General features: G+C 36.1%; 1 protein-coding gene and 1 pseudogene across 2 annotated transcripts; one reads left to right on the top strand and one right to left on the bottom strand.

Annotated features, from left to right (window-relative positions):
• Positions 1–6,296: 6,296 nt before the first annotated feature.
• Positions 6,297–12,605, bottom strand: LOC126659452 (probable UDP-glucosyl transferase 73B6; annotated as a pseudogene).
• A 427-nt stretch (positions 12,606–13,032) lies between these two features.
• Positions 13,033–17,327, top strand: LOC126659880 (uncharacterized). 2 transcript variants are annotated; one of them, XM_056103891.1, is made up of 6 exons: positions 13,033–13,126; positions 13,350–15,285; positions 15,369–16,385; positions 16,510–16,746; positions 16,831–16,968; positions 17,045–17,327. In XM_056103891.1, the coding sequence occupies exons 2-6, from the start codon at positions 13,351–13,353 to the stop codon at positions 17,147–17,149; spliced, it is 3,432 nt and encodes a 1,143-aa protein (XP_055959866.1). In that variant the 5' UTR covers positions 13,033–13,126; position 13,350; the 3' UTR covers positions 17,150–17,327. The 2 variants fall into 2 exon arrangements, with proteins under 2 accessions (XP_055959866.1, XP_050209156.2); XM_050353199.2 differs by lacking the exon at positions 13,033–13,126 and having other exon boundaries at positions 13,303–15,285.
• The last annotated feature ends 4,118 nt before the right edge of the window (positions 17,328–21,445 follow it).

Genomic DNA, 21,445 nt, shown 5'->3' with positions numbered 1-21,445 from the left:
CTAAAGCATCTATAAAAGAAATCGGAATGGTACCTTGCACCACAGCATTTGATGCACGCGCATCCTGAGGAGTAAGTGCGAACACTCTGGCCTGACCCTGCGGCTGCTGCTGCGAACTCTGTCCGGTACCATAACCGTTGGAACCCCTACCGCCGTTACCACGGCCACCAAAACCTCTGCCACCAGAACCACGGCCCCGCTGGCCACCAAAAGATGCTGCAGGTTGAGAGTACCCTACAGACTGTGTAAACGCAGGTCTCTGCTGCTGATAAGATGACTGAGCCACACTGGAGTTAGACGTCTGTTGTCCAGATGTCGGACACTCCCTGGAGAAATGACCCGGCTGGCCACAAGTGAAACAACCTCCAGGAGCTAACTGGCACTGACCATAATGCCTACGTCTGCAATTCTGGCAGAACGGAATGTTCGATCCACCACTGTACCCTCGTCCTGAACCACGGTTACTCCCACCGCTACTAGAGCTGTACGGAGCACTCCTAGCACTATGCCTCCCTTTGTTGTGAGTACGGCGACTCCCCTTATTGGCCTGAGAGGAGTCACTGTAGTAGTTCCCACTACCATGCTGCACTGGGGCCTGTTGCCCCCCACTAGGAACGTCACTCTTTCCCTTCTGATTCTGGAAAGGGTCAGAGATCGTCCCAAACTGAACCATCGAATTCTCCATCCGCCGCGCACTATCCACTAACCGAGCAAACTCCATGTTTGTCCCTATCAGCAAAGGAAGAAACTCCGAGCCTAAACCCCTAATATAACGGTCGTTCACTCGCTCTTGATCACCCTGTAGATCTGTAGCAAACCGCCCCAAACGTACAAACTCAGTAGTGTAGTCTGTCACTGATCTATCCCCCTTCTTCAAATTTAGCAACTTTTCTCTGAAACTCTCAGTAACAGAGAAGGGTAGATAGTAACCTCTGAACCTGATCACAAAATCAGCCCAAGACAAGGTATCCATAACTGGTCTGATGTTATCGCGATACCAGTCCTTAGCTGGACCCTTCAGCGACATCTCCACAAGCATCACTGATTGACGATCAGAAGCTTGAATCCTCTGACTGTTGTACTCAAATTCCTCCAAAAAGTCAAGAGCATCCCCAGTACTATCAAAAGAAGTCAGATTCAACTTCAGGTAGGTCATCACCAACTCTCTGTCTGTTGGAATATGACCGACACCAGCAAGTCCACCAATACCAGCTACAGCACCAACCTGAGGTTGCTGTTGATGCGCTAACTGACCCAGTATATTACACTGATTCTGCAGTAGAGCCTGATTGTTCTGCATCTCGACAACGCCAGCCAAGAAAGTAGTGAAGTCGAACGCTTGCATATTTGGTGCTTGTTGCGCCTCTGGTGCCTGCTGCACATTCGGTGCCTGAACACCTGCTGCACCGCGTCCTCTAGCTCCACCTCTACCAGCACCAGCTCCTCTGCCTCTACCAGCACCTCTACCTCTGCCAGCACCTCCACCTCGACCACGTCCAGCATTAGCCTGAACTGGTGGTACGTTCTGATCGACTTCCATGGAAATCGCATCATCAGCCACAGCTTCTTGCTCTGCCGCAGCACGAGCACGAGTACGAATAACGTTGTCCATATCCTAAGATTGAACGACAACAATTTAAATAACAGATATTTCATACCCAAGTATGAACAAAACAAGCAACATATAGGATTTCCCAAGAAATCAACAGCAATAAAATGTTCACCCAAGTGAAATAAAATTAACATTTAACAACATCAAATCAACATACAATGACTGACTCGACGCAATCCTATTGGTGTAGGCAGAATGTTTTAAAATCAAAAGATGACGTTTTTAAAGACATGACAGAATCCTATATCCGCAGTAGTTCCTAAGACACAACGATACTTAACAGAGTAAACACATAGCAAGCAATGGCCTTGGTTTGAAACCAAAGCTCTGATACCAAGTTTGTCACGACCCATTTTCATGAATCGCGACCGGCGCTAGAGTATGGGTAATGTAGTACCGAAACCCGTAGCTAGCCTTTCATTTAATTCATAAACACATAAACCTGCAGAAAACCAATGCTCGGGGGCAACCGAGACTTCAGCCTAAACTAGCAGTTATAATAATCAGCAGTTAATATAACATGCTTATTCAATTTTGGGTCTAAAATAGGCATAACATAAATAATCCGAAATAAATACATAACATGCCAGAGCAATATAACCAGTCAGACCAATCCGACAAACAACTGTAACAATAATAAAGACGTCTAGTCAACTACTGCGGTCTAAGAATAAAATAGTTTGACAGTTTATCAAAATAAATGGAACCTCCGAGGAAAAGTAAATGCGGAGATCACCAGACTCTCTCAGATCATAACCCTGGGAAAAATTGGGAAAACAACGGGGTCAGATATACTGAGATGAGTTCATACCACTATTTACATTTATTAAGTGGAAAACCTTTAAAACGTTTAAAACATTTAATAACGATATTACAGATAATAGTTGGAACCCTAATCCACAATTCTAAATAATAATCATAATCCAATAGGTCTGGTCCCGAGAGCTGAGCTACACCGAGTTACCACTGACCACACTTATACCAGAGTCCCGAGAGCTGAGCTACACCGAGTTACTCTACCTGGTCCCGAGAGCTATGCTCACACCGAGTTACCACATTTCCATATATACCTTACTCAGATCAATACCGGTGCGCACGCAGTCCTAATGATGCCCATTAGGTAGCATGTTCCAACTAAGAGCCATAATATAAAAACAGTTCGAAATATACGTACAGTATATATATTTAATATTAAAATAACAATTTACTTAATAAAGCGGTAAATAGTAAATATAAACTCACTGCTTGCTACTCCACGTGAAACCGGCAAGCAACTAATCCTGGTTCGCCTCTGAAGCACGAACAGTAGACGGGTCTAGACAAATAAAATGATAATTAAAAACAGACCCTAACTCTAGAGAGTACTAGACACCACATAGGACTATCACAATTAACACGTAGTAAATAAACAATCCAAAGCAACACAAATATATCCAAAAGGTAATAAGGCCCAATTAATATAAGTCTATTGAGTTCCCGCTTAAAATCCAATATATAAATATTATTTAAAAACTTTAAATAATAAATCATTTCCAAATAGTGGGTTAGCCGAGTTATCACTAACTGCCAAGCTAACTTCACTTGTCGGATGACCCAAGTCTAATCCGACTCAAAACGTTTATCAAATATAAACCCGAGTTTATATACATAAAACAATAGCAAAATAAAAATCCATTTTTAAAAAGCGGAACTCAATAACTTCAATTCTAAGTAACCCAAGTTACAAATAAAACTTAATCATTTTAAGTTAATAAAAGTTTAGGGACCAAATCGTACTTTTGCCAATTAGGGACTAAATTGTACTTTAGTCAATTTGATATCCGAAATCACAGTAATTGCTTTTCTTTATAATTAAAACCAACTATAAAGTTATTAATCAAAAATCCACTTAATTAAGTGATAAAATAAGTTTAGGGGCTAAATTGTAATTTAGCCCACTTTTGACAAAACGACATTTGTAGGCAAATATAATTACCCGAGTAATTATATTAAATTAATTCATAATTAATAATCGTTAACAACTTATTAGTTATAAATCAAAAAGAAATCCATTCCATTAGGTATAGCTAACTTAAGGTATTAAGTTGATTAAAGTTTAAGTCTTTGGTGATTAAAGTGATTATTTGACCAATCATCTTCCTAATTGAAAGGAACAGAACCCGCCATGCCCAAACTAACATCAAACAACCATGCCTTGCTACTGATCATATACATAAACCTAAACTCACCAAAAATTTCATGACATCAAGGCAACCTTAATCATAAACACCCAAAGCTTAGACTCCTAATCAAGATCTATAACACGTCAAAGGACATCCAAACGAGAAGCAATGGCAGAAACTTCTTACGACTCCGTACGGCGGTTAAATCATCATGGCATAACACAAAACGACCAAAACAAAGATTAAATCCATCAACAATGAAGGGAACATGGTTTAGGATCATTTAATACTCAAAATCATAACCAAGCATCCAAAAAGAGATCGGCAGAAACATACAAACTCAAAACAGAATATATAAAGCTTTAAAACGGAAACCGTACGGCGATTGAAACGGGATCGATTACGTACCGTTCAACGAAAATGAGGTGGGGAATCGAAGGTATATGAGTCTAGAACGTCTGAGATCAAATGGAATCAGTTTCGATCTAGAAACGAGAGAGAACGATCAAAAACACTGAGGTGTCGATTAAGGCAAAAATCTGGAAATTTGATGAACAAAGGAGCTTACCCGGGCAGCAACTTTGGAGGATGATTACAGCTACGTTTCTCAGCGAAAGAACGAAAGAAAAGTGGCTAGGGCTACCTTGCAGCGTGATCTAGGTTTTATATGAAGAAACCGATTTAAAATAACGTAGGGAAGTGAGCCGTAAACGAGTTCGAAGTGGGCCAAACGAAAGGGTCCACGGGAACAAATGGTTCTCGAACGGGAATGGCCCTTCAGGCCTGATTCCCGTTCGAGAATGGCCTGGTCTCGAACGAGACCAGGCCTGCCAATGGATTCTCGTTCGAGAATCCTTGGATTCTCGAACGAGAACCAACGTTTTTCCTCAGGTCTCGATTGAGACCTGAGTCAAACGGAAGTGGTTCAACCACTACGGTTGAACCACAAACCAAAGAAGAAAAATCTTTTTTTTTTAAAACCGAACCAAAACGAATCGAACCACGAAAATCTACGAAACTTCAAATACCCCTCAAAACACATCCGGAAGCACGTCGGAAATTAACAAAATAAATTCAAAATTTTACGGGATATTACATGAAAAGAGTTCAATTGAATGTCTCGGGTGCAATTGAAAACTAAAAATGTAAAATAGGGTAAAATTGAAAAAATTACAACATCGGGATGGAAATAAAAACTAAAACAAAGGTTAGGGTTTTTTCGGCCTCTTAGCCTAATAAATACAAAGTTCAAAACGGCAGTTTAGTTTATGTGGTGTATTGTTTTTTATCATCATGACATGTAATAGAATATTTTGAAGTGAGCTCAATATATAGTTTGACCCTTGAATTTTTATCCTTTCACCTATCTAATTTCTGAACTTAATATATCACCTATCGAACCTCTGAATTTGTTACATAATTCGATTTGACCCTCGAACTTAATAAATACGTAAACATTAAACCTCTCCATACACAAATTCTTCTAAAATGTTTCAAGTGCCAGGTGGACAGTGAAGGGTTCAACGTTTACGTATTTATCAAGTTCGGGGATCAAATCAGATTATTTAACAAATTCAGAGGTTCGATAGGTGAGACGTTAATTTTAGAGGTTAGTTTCATTAATTTAGTATGCCTTTGCATGAATTTTAGAGGTTAGTTTCATTAATTTAGCATGCCTTTGCAGAGGTTCGATAGGTGCATTCAATTTAAATTGTGTTTTTGATGGTTAGTTTCATTAATTTAGCATGCCTTTGCATGAAGGCAAAATAAATTAAATGTTAATCTCTAGTAAGTGGAGTAATATCTAATTAAACTAACTTTCAAGTTATATAGTTCATGTTAGGTGAGTAAGGTGTCATTTAGGCTGTCACTTTAATTGTTTGGACTTTCATAGTGCATGAAAATTACTTGACTCAGAGAAAATTGATAGTTGATAAAAATTAAGCAACTCAAAATAGGTTTTACCACATCTTTATTTGAAATTAAAAACAATTATTTCAACCGTTTAATGAGCTCCTACCGACAACAACACATACGACAAAACCAACTAGCTACCATATAATTATGTGGACATCAAAATTCATCTTGCTATATACATCTTTTTTTTTTTTAGTTTCAAAGCTCCACATTAATCAAAGTTTTAGGTGGTGATTCAAATAGTAAAAAAAAAAATGAGAAATTGTATTTCAAATTGCAAAACAATAAAGGTCTCATGGAACTGATTCTTTTCAATTTTTTATAAAGCTATCTAAAACTTTCAAAGTTTATAAATCAATTTGGATTTGACAAAATAAGCTACAAATTTATTCAATTTTTCAAAAGTTGACTTAATTGAATTTGTGTAGCATTCCAATCTGGCATAAAAACGTCAAATTGCAATTTATCCAATCCGGCAAAATTTGATAAATTTTCAGCGAAATTGACAAAATATGCACTAATTAATTCAATTTTTAAATAATTGACTTAATTGAATTTGTGTGGCATTCCAACCTGGCATAAAACGTCAAATTACAATTTATCCATTCCGAAAAAATTAGATAAATCTGCATTAGAGATTAATCCCAAAAATAGCATTATGAACATAGGAAATTTGCATTAAAATCGAGTTAATTAGTACAATTCTACATCTTCTTACTCCTTAATTCTTCAATAAACGCATCAAAATCAGTATGAGAAGATCCACCTTGTTCAACTGCTTTTTTTGCCATTTCTCCAAGCTTTTCCACTCTGCATCTCATTTCCTTTGATTCTTCATCCACCATCACTTGTCTTATTGCTTTTGTTATCGCTTCTTTCTTCACGCTATCACCCGTATGTCTGATCCACCTCTGAGCACCCACCGCAACTCCGATCCTTAACACCTTTGTTATCAGTTTCTCATTATAAAACTGCTCTGCTGCCACCGGCCATGTCACTATCGGCTTCCCTGCAGTTATTGCTTCAAGCGTAGAGTTCCATCCGCAATGAGTTACAAATCCTCCAATTGCTTCATGTTCAAGTATCAATACCTGCAGTGGCGGACTCAGAAATTTTACATAACGTGTTATTGAACCTTATAATAATATTGTTATTTAAAAAATTTAAATTATAATACACTCTCTGTAAGTCCGTCCATGATTACCTGGGGAGCCCATCCTCTTATTATTAGTCCCTTCCTTGCCATTCTTTTCTCGAATCCGTCAGGTAACCAATCTTCTTCTTCTTCTTCGTTCTTGATTTTCTTGACTACCCAAACAAATTGCTGCTCTGAATCTTCAAGCGCCATTGCAATTTCAAGAAGTTGCGAAGAAAGAAAATTTGTACCACTTCCAAAGCAAATGTAAACAACCGAGTTCGGTTTCTTCGAATTCAGCCACTCTCAACACTCATGATCATCTACGGAATCTTCTTTTCCTCGTCCGATCACCTTTTCTTGAATATTTCTTTTAAACAGCGATATCGGACCGATATTCCATGCTTTAATCCCCAAAACTTTCTTGAAATGATCGGCGTATTCGGGTTCAAGCTCGTAAAAGCTGTTGACAAGAGCACCATAGCTCTTAGTTTCAACTTCTTTCACTTTCTTGTAGAAGGCAGAAAACTCTGTTTCGAGTTTAACAAACCCCGGCAGCTTGTTCTTGGTTATCTCTGATAAGGATACGAATAAGTCATTGTGTTTATCTTAATTACTGTTAACAATAGATAGCTATTAAGGTGTTATAGATATATAATACCTCTCCTTGTATTCTATATAAATACTGTACCATCACAATTGATTTGATTATCTGAATACCAAACTTCTACATGGTATCGGAGCCCTACAAGGGTTAAACATCTACAATGACAAATAATCAAACGATTGTTCCTGTCAATTCCATGGAAACAGTGCATCTTCCTAGTGCAAATTTTACTTCTCAATTATCAATTAAACTCAATACAACAAATTATCTTCTCTGGCAAGCACAACTGCTGCCTTTATTACGATCATATGACTTGGCGAGTCATATTGATGGAAACATCGATCCTCCACCAAAAACAGTGAATGAACAACCAAATCCTCTATTTCATCAATGGTACAAACATGATCAATTAGTTCTTACCTGGATCATTGGCTCTGTCTCAGAAAATTTTCTTTCGCAACTCGTTAATGTCACTTGTGCTAGAGAAGCATGGCAAAAGCTTTCAACAGCCTACTCATCCGGCTCAAAGGCGCAAATTCGAATGATCAAATCTGCTCTCTATCGTCTTCAAAAGGAAAACAGCGAATCGATTGCATCGTATGTTCAAAGGGCAAAATCTATGTTTGATCAACTCATTGCTTTGGGAAATTCAGTTCAAGAGGATGATCTTGTTCAGGTAATAACCAATGGCTTAGACTCTACTTATCGTCCTTTTATTCGCTCATTGGAAAACCGTCTTGATGCGGTTGGATTTGATGATTTATATGGCTTGTTGTTAAGCGAAGAATCAAGTTTATTAAGTGAAACAATGAAAAATACTGTTGTTCCTACTGCCTTTTCTGCCTATTCACACAATCAGGCTGCTGCAACTTACTCCTCTGGTGGTCGGTCCTTCTCTGCCTATCGTGGCCGTGGTGGGCGGTACCGTGGCAGAGGACGCACAAATAATTATGGTCGTTTTTCTGGTTCTGCTGGGAACCACTGGCAGTCAGCTGCTGTTAATGGTTGGCAGTCTCCAAATATGCCGAACCAAAACAGCAACCCCAACTCGTGGCAATTCTCTGGCCGCACGTCACAACCAGATCCTATGACTATCACATGTTATAATTGTTATGGCAATGGTCACTATGTTAATACTTGCTCATCTCCAAAAATTCGTCGTGAATCCCGACCTCCTACTCAACCATCAACTCACCTTGCCTCTACCGCATCATCCCACCCACAGCCTTGGATTTTGGATTCGGGTGCAACGCATCACTTGACTTCGCAAATGGAGAATATTTCAGCCCCTACTGAATATACGAGCCCTGATGGCATCAAACTCGGAGATGGTAAAACTATTCCTATAACCCATACTGGTTCTTCTTTCGTCAATATTTCTGGTTCATCTTTTTATTTAAATGACATTCTTAGAGTACCAAAAGCTTGTGAAAATTTATTGTCTATTTCTTCGTTTACTAATGCTAATCAAGTTTCTATTGAATTCTTTCCATGTCATTTTCAAATTAAGGATATCCACACGAAGCAGGTGCTCCTTTCCGGCCCGAATGAAAATGGTCTCTATACTGTCTCAGTGATGCCGAACCATGACGTTTCTCCTACCAAAACAGCCTTGAGATGTTCTCTGTCTACTTGGCATGCCAAACTTGGCCATGCTAATATTCGCACAGTTCAGCAAGTTTTAGCTAGTTCAAATATCTTGGTCGATAACAAATTTGATTTATGTCATGCTTGTAGTATTAGTAAGAGTCACAAACTACCTTTTCCTGTTTCAGAGTCTATTTGTGATGGACCTTTGGATTTAATTAGTTCTGATGTTTGGGGACCATCACCGGTTCCGTCAGTTGATGGATTTCGTTATTATGTTCTTTTTCATGATCAATATAGTAAATATTGTTGGATTTATTTTTTGCGCAATAAATCAGATGTCTTGAATACTTTCATCAAATTTCGGCATATAGTTGAAAAAGTCTTTGGTCGTCCAATTAAAGTGTTTCATTCTGATTTAGGAGGTGAATTCATAGCTTTAAAGGGTTATCTTTCTGATAATGGAATCACTCAACGTAGTTCCTGTCCTAAAACTCCAGAACAAAATGGGTCTGTTGAACGTAAGCATAGGCATATTGTTGAAACAGGTCTTGCATTACTTAATCATGCAAGTATTCCTCAAAAGTATTGGACTTATGCTTTTGACACTGCTGTTTATGTTATAAATCGCTTGCCCACTTCTGTTTTAGCTAACAAAGCACCTTACACTAAATTGTTTGATCTCATTCCCAAATATGACGACTTACATGTTTTTGGATGTCTTTGTTATCCGTGGCTTCGACCCTATGCTCACCATAAATTGTCACCTCGCTCTACTTCTTGCGTTTTTCTTGGTTATAGTAAATTACACAAAGGTTTTATTTGTCTCGATTTATCATCTCTGAAATTAATAACGTCGCGACATGTCATTTTTGCAGAAACAAATTTTCCATTTAAGAAGACCAGTGATGCTTTGCACTCTCCTGTACCGGCAAACAACCCAGTTACTATTTTGGTTCCACCAATTCCCATTCCCTCACAAAACATCTCAGCAATACCAAACTCATCAACATCTCCACCAATCATGTTACATCAAGATCACTTCCTACCATCACCTTCCCATTCGTCTAATTCCCCACTGCCAGTAATCTCACCACGTCAAAATTCTCAAACCAATCCTCCAACTTTACCATCTATTCCATTTCACCAAATCCCATCTGTACCATTACAAGTTGATGTCTCTCCACATAACCAATCAACCACATCTAAATGCTCCTACCGAATCAACTCATCCGTACAATACCCGAACCAAAACTGGAAATCTTAAACCCAAACAGTTTTTAGCAAGTATTTCTGATCTTAACGATGAGCCGACATGCTTCTCACAAGCATCAAAACTTCCTCATTGGCGGGCTGCCATGACGGAAGAAATCAATGCACTTCTCCACAACCAAACATGGGATCTTATTCCTCCGAGCATGACTCAAAATGTTATTGGCAATAAATGGGTTTTTCGTATTAAAAAGCATCCTGATGGTTCTATTGCTCGATACAAAGCACGCCTAGTGGCCAAAGGCTATCACCAAAGACCGGGAATTGATTTCCATGATACTTACAGTCCAGTTGTTCGCCCTGCGACTGTTCGGTTATTGTTGTCTCTTGCAGTCACTCATAATTGGTCCGTCAAACAACTTGATGTCTCCAACGCATTTCTTCATGGAACACTTGAAGAGGACGTTTTCATGAATCAGCCGCCTGGCTTTGCTCATCCAGATCATCCCACTTATGTTTGCAAACTCCGGAAGTCCCTATACGGTCTCAAGCAAGCACCTCGTCAATGGTATAAAAAGCTATCCTCCGCTCTTGTTCTTCTTGGATTTACAAGTTCTAAAACTGATTGCTCACTCTATTATTACACAAATGATAATGTTCAAGCTTATTTTCTCATCTATGTGGACGATATTATTCTTACGGGCAATGACAACTCGTTTCTTGATACGGTTGTTCACTCTTTGACCAAAGATTTTGCACTCAAAGATCTTGGCACATTGAGTTACTTCCTTGGTGTTGAAGCTTCATGGCAACCAAATGGACTTCACTTAACTCAGAAGAAATACATCCGAGATTTGTTATATAAAGCTAAAATGGATCTCGCCAAAGGCATTTCCTCACCAGCCGACTGCAAGCAGAAACTATGCCTCACCGGCGGGACTGCCATGATCGATTCTAGCATGTATCGGAGTGTTGTTGGGGGGCTGCAATACCTTTCTTTAACCAGGCCTGATATTGCTTATAGTGTGAACAAGGTAGCTCAGTTTATGCACAGCCCAACGGACTACCATTGGACAGCCGTCAAGCGTATTCTTCGCTACCTCCGAGCTACTTTAGATCATGGTATTTTTCTCAGGAAAAACAGCTCCTCACACGTTTCTGCTTATTGTGATAGTGATTGGGCGAGTTCGGTTGATGATCGCAAATCAACTACCGGTTTTTGTATCTTTTATGGCTCAAATTTAGTCACTTGGGGTTCAAGAAAACAAAAGGTTGTTGCCAAATCTTCCACTGAAGCAGAGTACCGCGCACTCTCCACGACCGTTTCTGAGTTACAGTGGATCACGTCTTTACTTAAAGAACTTCACATTTCATCCTTCTCTTGTCCAACAGTTTGGTGTGATAATTTAAGTGCTACTTATCTTACTACTACACCGATATTTCACTCTCGGTCAAAGCACTTGGAAATCGATTTTCATTATGTGCGTGAACAAGTTTCCAGCAAGCAAATTGACGTCAAATTCATCAGTTCAAATGAGCAAATTGCAGATGCGCTTACCAAGCCGCTCTCCAGCAATCACTTTGGTTATCTTCGTACCAAGTTGACCGTTGTTTCCTCCCACGCTCAACTTGCGGGCGGATGATAAGGATACGAATAAGTCATTGTGTTTATCTTAATTACTGTTAACAGTAGATAGCTATTAAGGTGTTATAGATATATAATACCTCTCCTTGTATTCTATATAAATACTGTACCATCACAATTGATTTGATTATCTGAATACCAAACTTCTACAATCTCGATCTTTCCGGGAAAATTCGGAATCAAGAACGGTTCAGAGTCGGAATTTACATTTTTATAAGGCTGATAAGAAGCCATAGATTGTGAAGCAGATGAAGAAAAAAAACAAGTTCCAGTAAAAACAATTCTTGGAACTCCACATTTTGAAGCTACTTCATTTGACCATGGAAAAAAAGTGTCGGACACTAGACAATCAGGACGATGATCTTTCAAGATTTGTTCTAATGGACGAGCAAGAACCGCGGTCGCTGTGAAAAACTTTAACACGAATTCCGGGGACGGAATTAAATCCGTATGCTCACATCCTTCGGGCAATCCAGCTTCTAAACAGTTGAATTGGATGATCAGAATGTCAATTTTATAACCCAACAATCTGACTTTCTCAATTGATTTGGAAATATCAGGAGCATTTAGAGGAGTGGTGATTATACTAACTTTATGGCCTTTTGCTGCAAATAATTTGGCCATGTTGATTAATGGAATAGTATGGCCATGAGCCATAAATGGGAAGAAAAAAAAGTGTAGTTCATTTCTATTTTCAGAACTCATTTGATCTTCAAAAACTTACAAAAAATATGAAGGAAGATGTAGAAAAAATATTTAGCATACAGAATTTAAATATGGGCCGTGTATTTATTTTCTTGCTTTTGTATTTTTGTGCAGAGAGTGATGGAGCATGTGATTATAAATACAAAGTTCAAGACGGCTGTTTATTTTATGTGGTGTATGTTTTTCTTTTGATAAAATTACAAATTTGGTGTCTCAACTTTTTGAAAATATGTCTTTCAGTGTTTATTAAATTTTTTTCATCAATTAAGTGTCTTAATTACTAAATCCGGTATCGTTTAAGTTGTTTGCTCCGATTTACTGTGTCTAAAATCTGACGTGGACATTTTTAATGATGTCATCCTTCCACTTAATGTCCATGTAGGTTCCATGTAGGAACGACTTGAAATAAAAAACTCTAGGTTAAAAGAAACTAAATTGGGAAAAGAAACAAAACCTAATGTAAGAAAGATTACCGATTAAAGCTTTGTCACTTTGAAAGTGTTTTTCAAATCTTGATACTGAAATTGGTTTACTGCTATTGAAGGTATGCTTTTTATTTTTCTTACTCTTTCTCTCTCTCTTTTTATATTCTTTTATTTATATTGATGGACATGTGCTTGAATGTGTTGGATAAGTAAAAATATTTTATACAGTTTTGTCTTTGTTCTTCTTTTTTCTGAAAAATTCACACTTTAATGTAATATGTTAGGTATTTTAATCAATATTATGCATTATATTTAAAGTGTTGACTGTTTTTTTTTTACCAGCATGAATGACCACATGGTTTATGTTTTTTATGGTGGATTTTTTGTGAAAGAGACGGGATTGGAAGCAAGACAGCTATATGTTGGTGGGGAAATACTAGATATAAAGGTAACAGATGTGGGCAAAATTACCTTAAATTACATAGAGGCAACTGCCAAAAAGCTTTTGTTACATAGAGAATTAGTAAAAATACACTATAAGTTACCTGAATCGAGTCTATCACATGGCTTAAGATTTTTATATGAGGGTTCATTTGGTGATTTTATTCATTCATTAAAGAGCAACAAGAGAATGGAAATTTTTATTGAGCATAAGATACCTACGGCTATGAATGATGATTCAACAAAAAGTGGAGCAACGAAAAGTCAAAGAAAAGATGATAATGATATATTTGATATTACATTAGATGATTGTGGTCCTATACTGACATGTCTAGTAAATGCAAACACAGAGAAAGAAATAAAGGATAGTGATAAGAATGAGAAAGAAAATGTTGGATTGGTGTTTGGGGTAACAAACACTCAGTCCTCTTTAATTGAAGAAATAAATGCCATTCTCGGTAGTTTGGGTAAGGGCAACTGTGAGGAAATTGAAGATGAGGTATTAGGAACAATTCCTGAAGAACTTCTTAGTGGAAAAAATATTTTTATTGAACAAGAGGAAGGAGAAAGAGTACCATATCATGTAGAAAATAATTGGGATGGTCAAAAAGCAACAGATCATGAAGTTGGCCAAGAAGAAGATGCAGAAAATATTGAAAACATTATGCTACAACATGTTGAAGATTTAAACGTGGGAAGTGAAGATGTAAATCTGGAAAATGGCGAAGATCCATATTTAATTGATTGTGAATGGCTATCCGATGATGATGAGGAGTTACAGGAAGCGAGGAATGCTGTAAAAGAATCAAATAGAAGAAAGATAAGAATTGGGGATGTTATGGTCAATGAACCTCCGAGACAAGCAAGTGCACTACCACCATTTCAGAGAGACGAAGAAGATGACACTAATGAAAATGAGTTAGATTCTGATGATGAATGGAGTGCAATGAGCACAGATGGTAGCGATTGTGACCATGCAGTAAGGAGAAAAAGTAGATTCCCCGTGTTTGACTCAAAAGCTGAAAAGATAAACATATGTTTAGGCATGATATTTAAAGGACCAGGAGAATTTAAAGAAGTTGTAACAAGATTTTCAATTCAAGAAAAAAGAGATTTGAAGTTAGTTAGGAACACATCTGATCAGGTTAGATTTAAATGTAAGGAAAAATTTTGCCCTTTTGTGTTGTATGCATCTAAAGAGAAGGCTAATAGTGCTTTTATGGTGAAGACATTTATGGAAGGACACACTTGTGGTATTACCTCAACCAATAGAAGAGTAACAGGTACATGGCTTGCTCACAATTATTTGAATAAGTATCATTGTATAGCTGCCATGAAAGTCACCGATCTTATTAAATTAGTGAAGACAGACCTAAAAGTGGATATCTCATTCACACAGATGAGAAGAGCAAAAGTGAAAACAATAAAGATAGTCGAGGGTGATGTGTTTGAAGAATTTGGTTTATTGTGGGATTATTTGGGTGAAATAGGGAGATCAAATTCAGGAAACACTGTAGCAATGGAAGTACATAGACCTATTCCAACCCAACTTCCAATTTTTGAAAGATTATACATATCTTTTGATTGTTTAAAGAAAGGTTTTCTAGGTGGATGTCGAAAAATATTTGGCTTAGATGGATGCTATTTAAGAGGACTTGTAAAGGGAGAAATTTTAGCTGCTGTTGGTAGAGACGGGAACAATCAAATGTTTCCTATCGCCTGGTCTGTTGTCACTAAAGAGAATTATGCTAATTGGGAGTGGTTCATCAAAATGCTGATAAAAGATTTAGATTTGAAAGATGGAGATGGCTGGACACTGGTAACTGATCAACAAAAGGTAATCTTGAGTAATTTTTAAAGTTAACTATATTTACCTCTATATAATGTTATTTATTGAATATTTTTCTCTTGATTTGGCAGGGTTTATTGGATGCAGTAGGCACTTTATTGCCAAAAGCAGAACACAGATGTTGTGCAAGGCATTTACATGCGAATTGGCGAAAGGAACATAAAGGAAAGCCACTACAAAAGCAATTTTGGATTTGTGCAAAGTCCAACAACATGCCTGATTTTGAACAAAACATGAAAGAGCTGAAAAAGTTAACTCCAAAAGGGTTCGAAGCCATTCTACGTACCCATCCAAGGCACTGGTGTAGAGCCTACTTTAACACTGAGGTAAAGTGTGATATTGTAGACAACAACTTGATTGAGAGCTTTAATGGCCAAATTGTAGATGCTAGGTCAAAAAATGTGTTGTCTATATTAGAGGACATTAGAAAATTGGTGATGAATAGACTTCGAAAGAACCGAGATACTTGTGATAAATGGATATGTGATTTTGGACCTAGAATTAGAAAGAAACTTTATGAAAGTTGTTTGGGTAGCACTTCATGTCATTTGCTAGATAGTGGTAATAATGCATTTGAGATTGAGTACAAAGGTGATACATATGCTGTGGACCTTAGAAAACGTACATGTCCATGTAGAGGTTGGGATTTAACTGGTATTCCTTGTGTTCATGCTGTTTGTGCAATACAACACCAAGGTAAAAATCCTGAGGATTTTGTTCATAGCTACTTTGGGAAAGAAAGATACATGCAAGCATACTCATCCATGATGAGTCCCATGAATAGTAAGAAATTTTGGAAGAAAACAGGTAATGATCCTCCACAGCCACCGCCTGATCGGAGGATGCCAGGTAGACCAGCAAAGAAGAGGAGAATGGAAGAGCATGAACTAAGAAATGGACATAAGTTGTTAAGAAATGGGAGAATAATGACTTGCCAGCGATGCTATCAGGTTGGACACAATAGGACAACATGTAAGTATGTGAAAGAAAATAATTCATACCAAGCAAATCATCCTAACCTTCCTGAAAAAGTTGTGAATGAGTCACAACCAATTGAGTCTCAACAAGATCATTCACTTGAAAATTCTGTAAGTATTTTACATCTTTATTATAACATTGCATGTTTTGTTATTTCAGTTAATGTAACTGTACAATTGAATGCTTTCCATTTACTCATAACCTTAAGTGAATCTATGCTTGTTTAACTTTCAGGTAAGAAGTCATTCAACAACATTTGTAAATAATTTTGTTGCCTCACCACTTAGTAAGCATTCATATTCAAAAGCTTCGGGATCAGTTATGCAACCGAAGTTGATTCCGTATAGTAAAAAAAGGAAAGTGTGTTATGATGTTGCTGTTAAGGGCCAAAAACCCATATCTAATCTTCAGGTTAGGCATCCATGTGGATATGGTGTGCAAACAGATGAATACAATGTTATAACTGTAAATGTAAGTGGTTTAATTTTCCAATATGTGTAGTTAATTGTATTTGTATTCTTAAGGCTTGACTCAATATTTTTAAATAAATTTCAGCCAAGAACAACAGCAGAAAATGTGATAATTACAGGAAAAAGAAGGTCTGGAAAGGAGCCGGAACCAAGCTTCATGACAAGTAAGACAGGTGGATTTAAGAAATGGGGAAAGAAGTTTATAACTTCCAATCAGTTACAGGTATAATTAGATCTTTATTTTTTTTGCTTTATAGTGCTACTGCAAAGGGCTTATTCATACTGTTTACGTCTTATAGGGTGCGAAGGAAAGAGCAATAGGAAAGAAAAAAGATAAAGGTAAAGATAAATACATTTCAGAGGAGAGTACGGCACAACAAAAACAATCAAAAGAGAAGAATTGAGTCATCACAACCAGAAATGAATTGAAGATGCTATTTATCTCATTTATTATTTTGAATTTGATGTAATTTTGATTTTATTAGCAATTAAGGTTAATGAACCTGGTTTTTCTATATTATGACAAAAGTGACAATATGTATTTGGATGCTTTGTTTCAATATCAGGTGACTATTGCTCCAATTTCAAGTTGCCATCTAAAAATTTGATTCAATCATACTTTGTCCATATTTTGTTTCTTATGTTTATTACGAGTTAATGGCTAAAAATGGATCAACATGTAAAAAAACGTTCTCTCTTAGTTTGACATTTTTTTTTATGATTTTGCTTGGACATTTTATCATACAGTTCTTTATTTGTCTTTCATCCTCTCATTTTGGCATTTCAACGAACAGATAAACTGCAAGATTCATATCATTGATAATAAAAACAGAATACAACTTCAAAGTAACTCTCTGATTTCATACAAACTCCGTAATTCAATACGAATTTGGCAAAAACGAAATGATATTTTTAGATCACCATAACACTACAACCTCTAATCTTAATTTTTCATTTGAAGTACAACATCAAGATTAACACTCCAACAATTGTTCAAAAGAATTTCTTCTTTCTGCTGCACGTCCAACCGTAATTGTTCGCCTTCCTCACCCTTCACAACAACCCACATATAAGTTGTCTTGCTCTTGCACATATTGAAGAATCAACCCATGGAAAACCGTATATCCTCTCTGTAATCAATTGATAACCAAGGCAAATCTCACTTTTTCTCAGTTCACAAAGCAACAACATAATTTATTGTTTAGTTTTAATCTCTTAACTATTGTTTTGCACATATAAGGAATCATCTCCCTGAATTTGCAGATGTCCATGACGTTAATGATCACAATTTTGCTCTTCCATTACTCTTTTAATTTACTTCTTCTTCTCTACTTCTTTGGTTAACAATTCTACATGTTTCTTTTTGCTTTCTAATTTCTGTCCCTTGCAATCCCTAATTTGTTTTATTTAATAACAATATATAATCATTGCAATAAAGATGAGATTTTCACTTTAAGTTTAATGTTATTCCAACGTGGCGTCAACGTGTACAATATTAAAGGTGATGATGTCATTGAATTTGTCCAAATCAGCTTCATATCGGAGCAAAACACTCAAATGATAACGGACTTAGTGTTAAGACACTTAATTGATAAAAAAAATTGAATAAACACTGAACGACTTATTTTCAAATAGTTGAGACACCAAATTTGTAATTTTGTCTTTTCTTTTTTTAATTCCATTAGATGTCCTTTTAATCTTTTCACATTTAGATGAATATCCACTCAACCCAGATAGGTCTCTTACACGAACAAAATTCTGACCCTAAATTTAAAAGTTTGAACAATAAAATTTATATAATTTTGGCAGAATGTAAAAGTGTGTGAATTGAGAATTTTTTAGATGAACCTAGTCCACCATGTAGGACTATAAACCGTCCATAAATAATGTGCTACGTGACATATTTATAATAAATGATCCATTCATTTATTAACACATCATTTATTATATTTATAATTAAATTTGAAGACTCGTTAATTATAATGATGTGTTAATAAATAAATGAATTATTTATTATAATTATGCCACGTGGCATATTATTTGTGGATGGTTCATAGTCGTACGTGATGAACTAAGTTCATCTAAAAAACATTATCTGGATTAGGCGATTTTTAGATCTAATTTGATTAAAAACAGACCAATAATCAATAGATGTTAACTTGTGTTATCACTTTTAAGTCAAATGAATTCGTTTAGACTTTCGAAATTGCATTAATTTGTTTAATGTTGTTAATTTTTTTATGGTTTCCTTTTCAGTGTATGACACTATGAATAGAGTTTCATTATCTTTTATATAATTATATATATATATATATATATATATATATTACCATTAAATGTGAATTAACAAGATAAACATGTATAATTACCTAGTTTTTTAATTGATTTAATATCATGAGGAAATTTTTTGCCATATCATCTATAAAAATTTAATATTTATCAATTTATATCACTTTTAATTTTTGTTAATTTTAAGCCTGATTTAAAGGATTTTATTTAATTAAAATCCAATTACAAAAATTGACATGTATATGTTGTGTTTATATAGTTGTCATTTAAAATAAATTAACGATTTATAATTTAAATCTATATCTATATCTATATCTATATCTATATACTTATATAATTGAGAGGACCAACCGAGCCCTCTTATTGATTCCTACAAAATAGAGCACTCTCATTAATTCTCACCAAATAGAGCATTCTTATCAGTTCCCATCTTTTTTAAAACACTTATTTAAATTATCTTTATTTTAATAAGTGTTTTAATCTATATTGACTTTTAATCTTTATACATTATAATGTTCTAATCTATATTAACTTCTAATCTCTACATTTTATAGTTAATTTATAATATCTATAAATTATTTATTTATTAAATATTAATTTTAAAAAATAAAATTAATCTACAATTTTAACAAATTCATATATTATAAAAAATAGGGTTAATTACATATAAAATCACCACCTTTACACGAATTCTCAAAAATAACACGACCTTTAAAACGTGTCAATTCAGGGCATCACCTTTCATTTTATTTCAAAAACAACATGGGCACGTTTTTAGATAAAATTTTGCTGACTTGGACGCCCAATGGAAGTGACATGTGTCATGCCATGTAATACCCCGTAATTTTTTTTAATATTTTTGAGGGTTTTTCGGTAATTTTTTCGGGCCTTTTTGATTTTTGTGGTTCGATTAAAGGTTCGATTCATTTTGGGTTTGGAATTCTTGGTCCCCTTGTGTTTTGGTTCAACCAAATGGTTGAACCAAGGAGAAAACCCAGGTCTCATGAGAGACCTGAGTTTTTCCCGCACAGTCTCGTTCGAGACTGTGCCTGTCTCGAACGAGACAGTGCAAAATTTGCACTGGTCTCGAACGAGACCAGCCTGTCTCGTTCGAGAACCAGGCATATTTTGCTGGTCTCGTTCGAGACCAGCATGCCCAGCCCACAGGGGCAGTTTGGGCATTGTTCTACCATACGTACAGACTATAAATACCTAAATTTTCTAACCCTAATTCATTACCGCACTACGTACAAACCCTAGCCATCCTTTTTACTGAAAATCGCTGAGAATCATTGTCTAAATTCTCCTCCAAAGTTTGACGTTCATATTGGTAAGTTGTTCTTCAATTCTCTGTTTAAAGCTGAAAACGACCTTTCCGTCATTTGATTCGTTCTTCTTCGTTATAGCATTATTTTCAGTACCGTTTCATTCCAGCAAGAGTAGACTTGATCCCCTACAATTCCAAGGCTTCAGTTTCGTATTTGGTACGTTATCTTTTCCGTATCAATCGCCGCCGTTCTATCGTTTTTTAGTTATTTTCAGTTTTGAGTTCTAAAACGATACCTTCGCTTTTAGATCCGTTCGCAGCCGTCTCTAGATCGATTTCGGTTCCGTTTCTTTCCAGCGATAGAAGACTCATTACTCTATAACTTTGCTTTTCGTATTTTGCAAAACGGTACGTAATCAATCCCGTTTAAATCGCCGCAAGATTATCGCTTTGAGTTCAATCAACACTGTTCTTAATTTCTTAAGTTTCTGCCGATGCTTTGCCCTGTTCATTGGCTTTGATTTCATTGTTCTTCATGATCATAGACCTCCATGGATGTTAGAGGTTCATAAATAAGTTGTTTTGGTTGTATTAATTGTCATTCGTATCATCGTCGCTTGAAATTGATTTTTGTCGTGTTCATGTAATTACTTTCATCGGTTCGTGGGTTTTTTTTAAAGTCATGTTGGATGTAGTTAGGTTATGGCTTGAGGTGATGATTGTTTGAATAACATGGTTAAATATAAGCTTGGTTTCAGGCATTTTGTTTACTGGTTTAAGTTTGATGGTTAACAAATTGATGAGTTTGGTTTTGAGCTTGGTTTTGAGCTTCATGGCTCTGCTCATGAATTTTATAGTTGATAGGTTTGATTTCCTATGAAGAAGATGATGCTGTGTTTATTTCCATTGGCTGTTGAAATTTGTTTTTTTGCTAAAAGCCCTTTCTAATCCTTGATTTGTTTTGTTTGAAACAAATAAATACCTAAGGTTGGTTTTGTCTTTTGTATTGATAATAATTTGTATTTCCGATATAATTTATAAATAATATATTGTAAATGAAAATTAACTATTATAATTACTCGGGTAATTATATTTGTTTTCGAATATCAAAGTGGCTAAATTACAATTTAGCCCTTGAATATTT

This window comes from Mercurialis annua, linkage group LG8 (assembly GCF_937616625.2).
Source record: "Mercurialis annua linkage group LG8, ddMerAnnu1.2, whole genome shotgun sequence".
NCBI classification, from domain to species: domain Eukaryota; kingdom Viridiplantae; phylum Streptophyta; class Magnoliopsida; order Malpighiales; family Euphorbiaceae; genus Mercurialis; species Mercurialis annua.
The sequence above is the reverse complement of the archived record's forward strand: the minus strand, read 5'-3'. Positions and strand labels throughout refer to the sequence as shown.

Excerpts from the sequence above, each read along its gene's own strand:
- LOC126659880 (XM_056103891.1), top strand. The coding sequence starts at position 13,351 with ATGAATGACCACATGGTTTATGTTTTTTATGGTGGATTTTTTGTGAAA. Across the intron at positions 16,747-16,830 it reads ACAATGTTATAACTGTAAAT|CCAAGAACAACAGCAGAAAA; the intron begins GTAAGTGGTTTA and ends AATAAATTTCAG. Across the intron at positions 16,969-17,044 it reads TAACTTCCAATCAGTTACAG|GGTGCGAAGGAAAGAGCAAT; the intron begins GTATAATTAGAT and ends TACGTCTTATAG.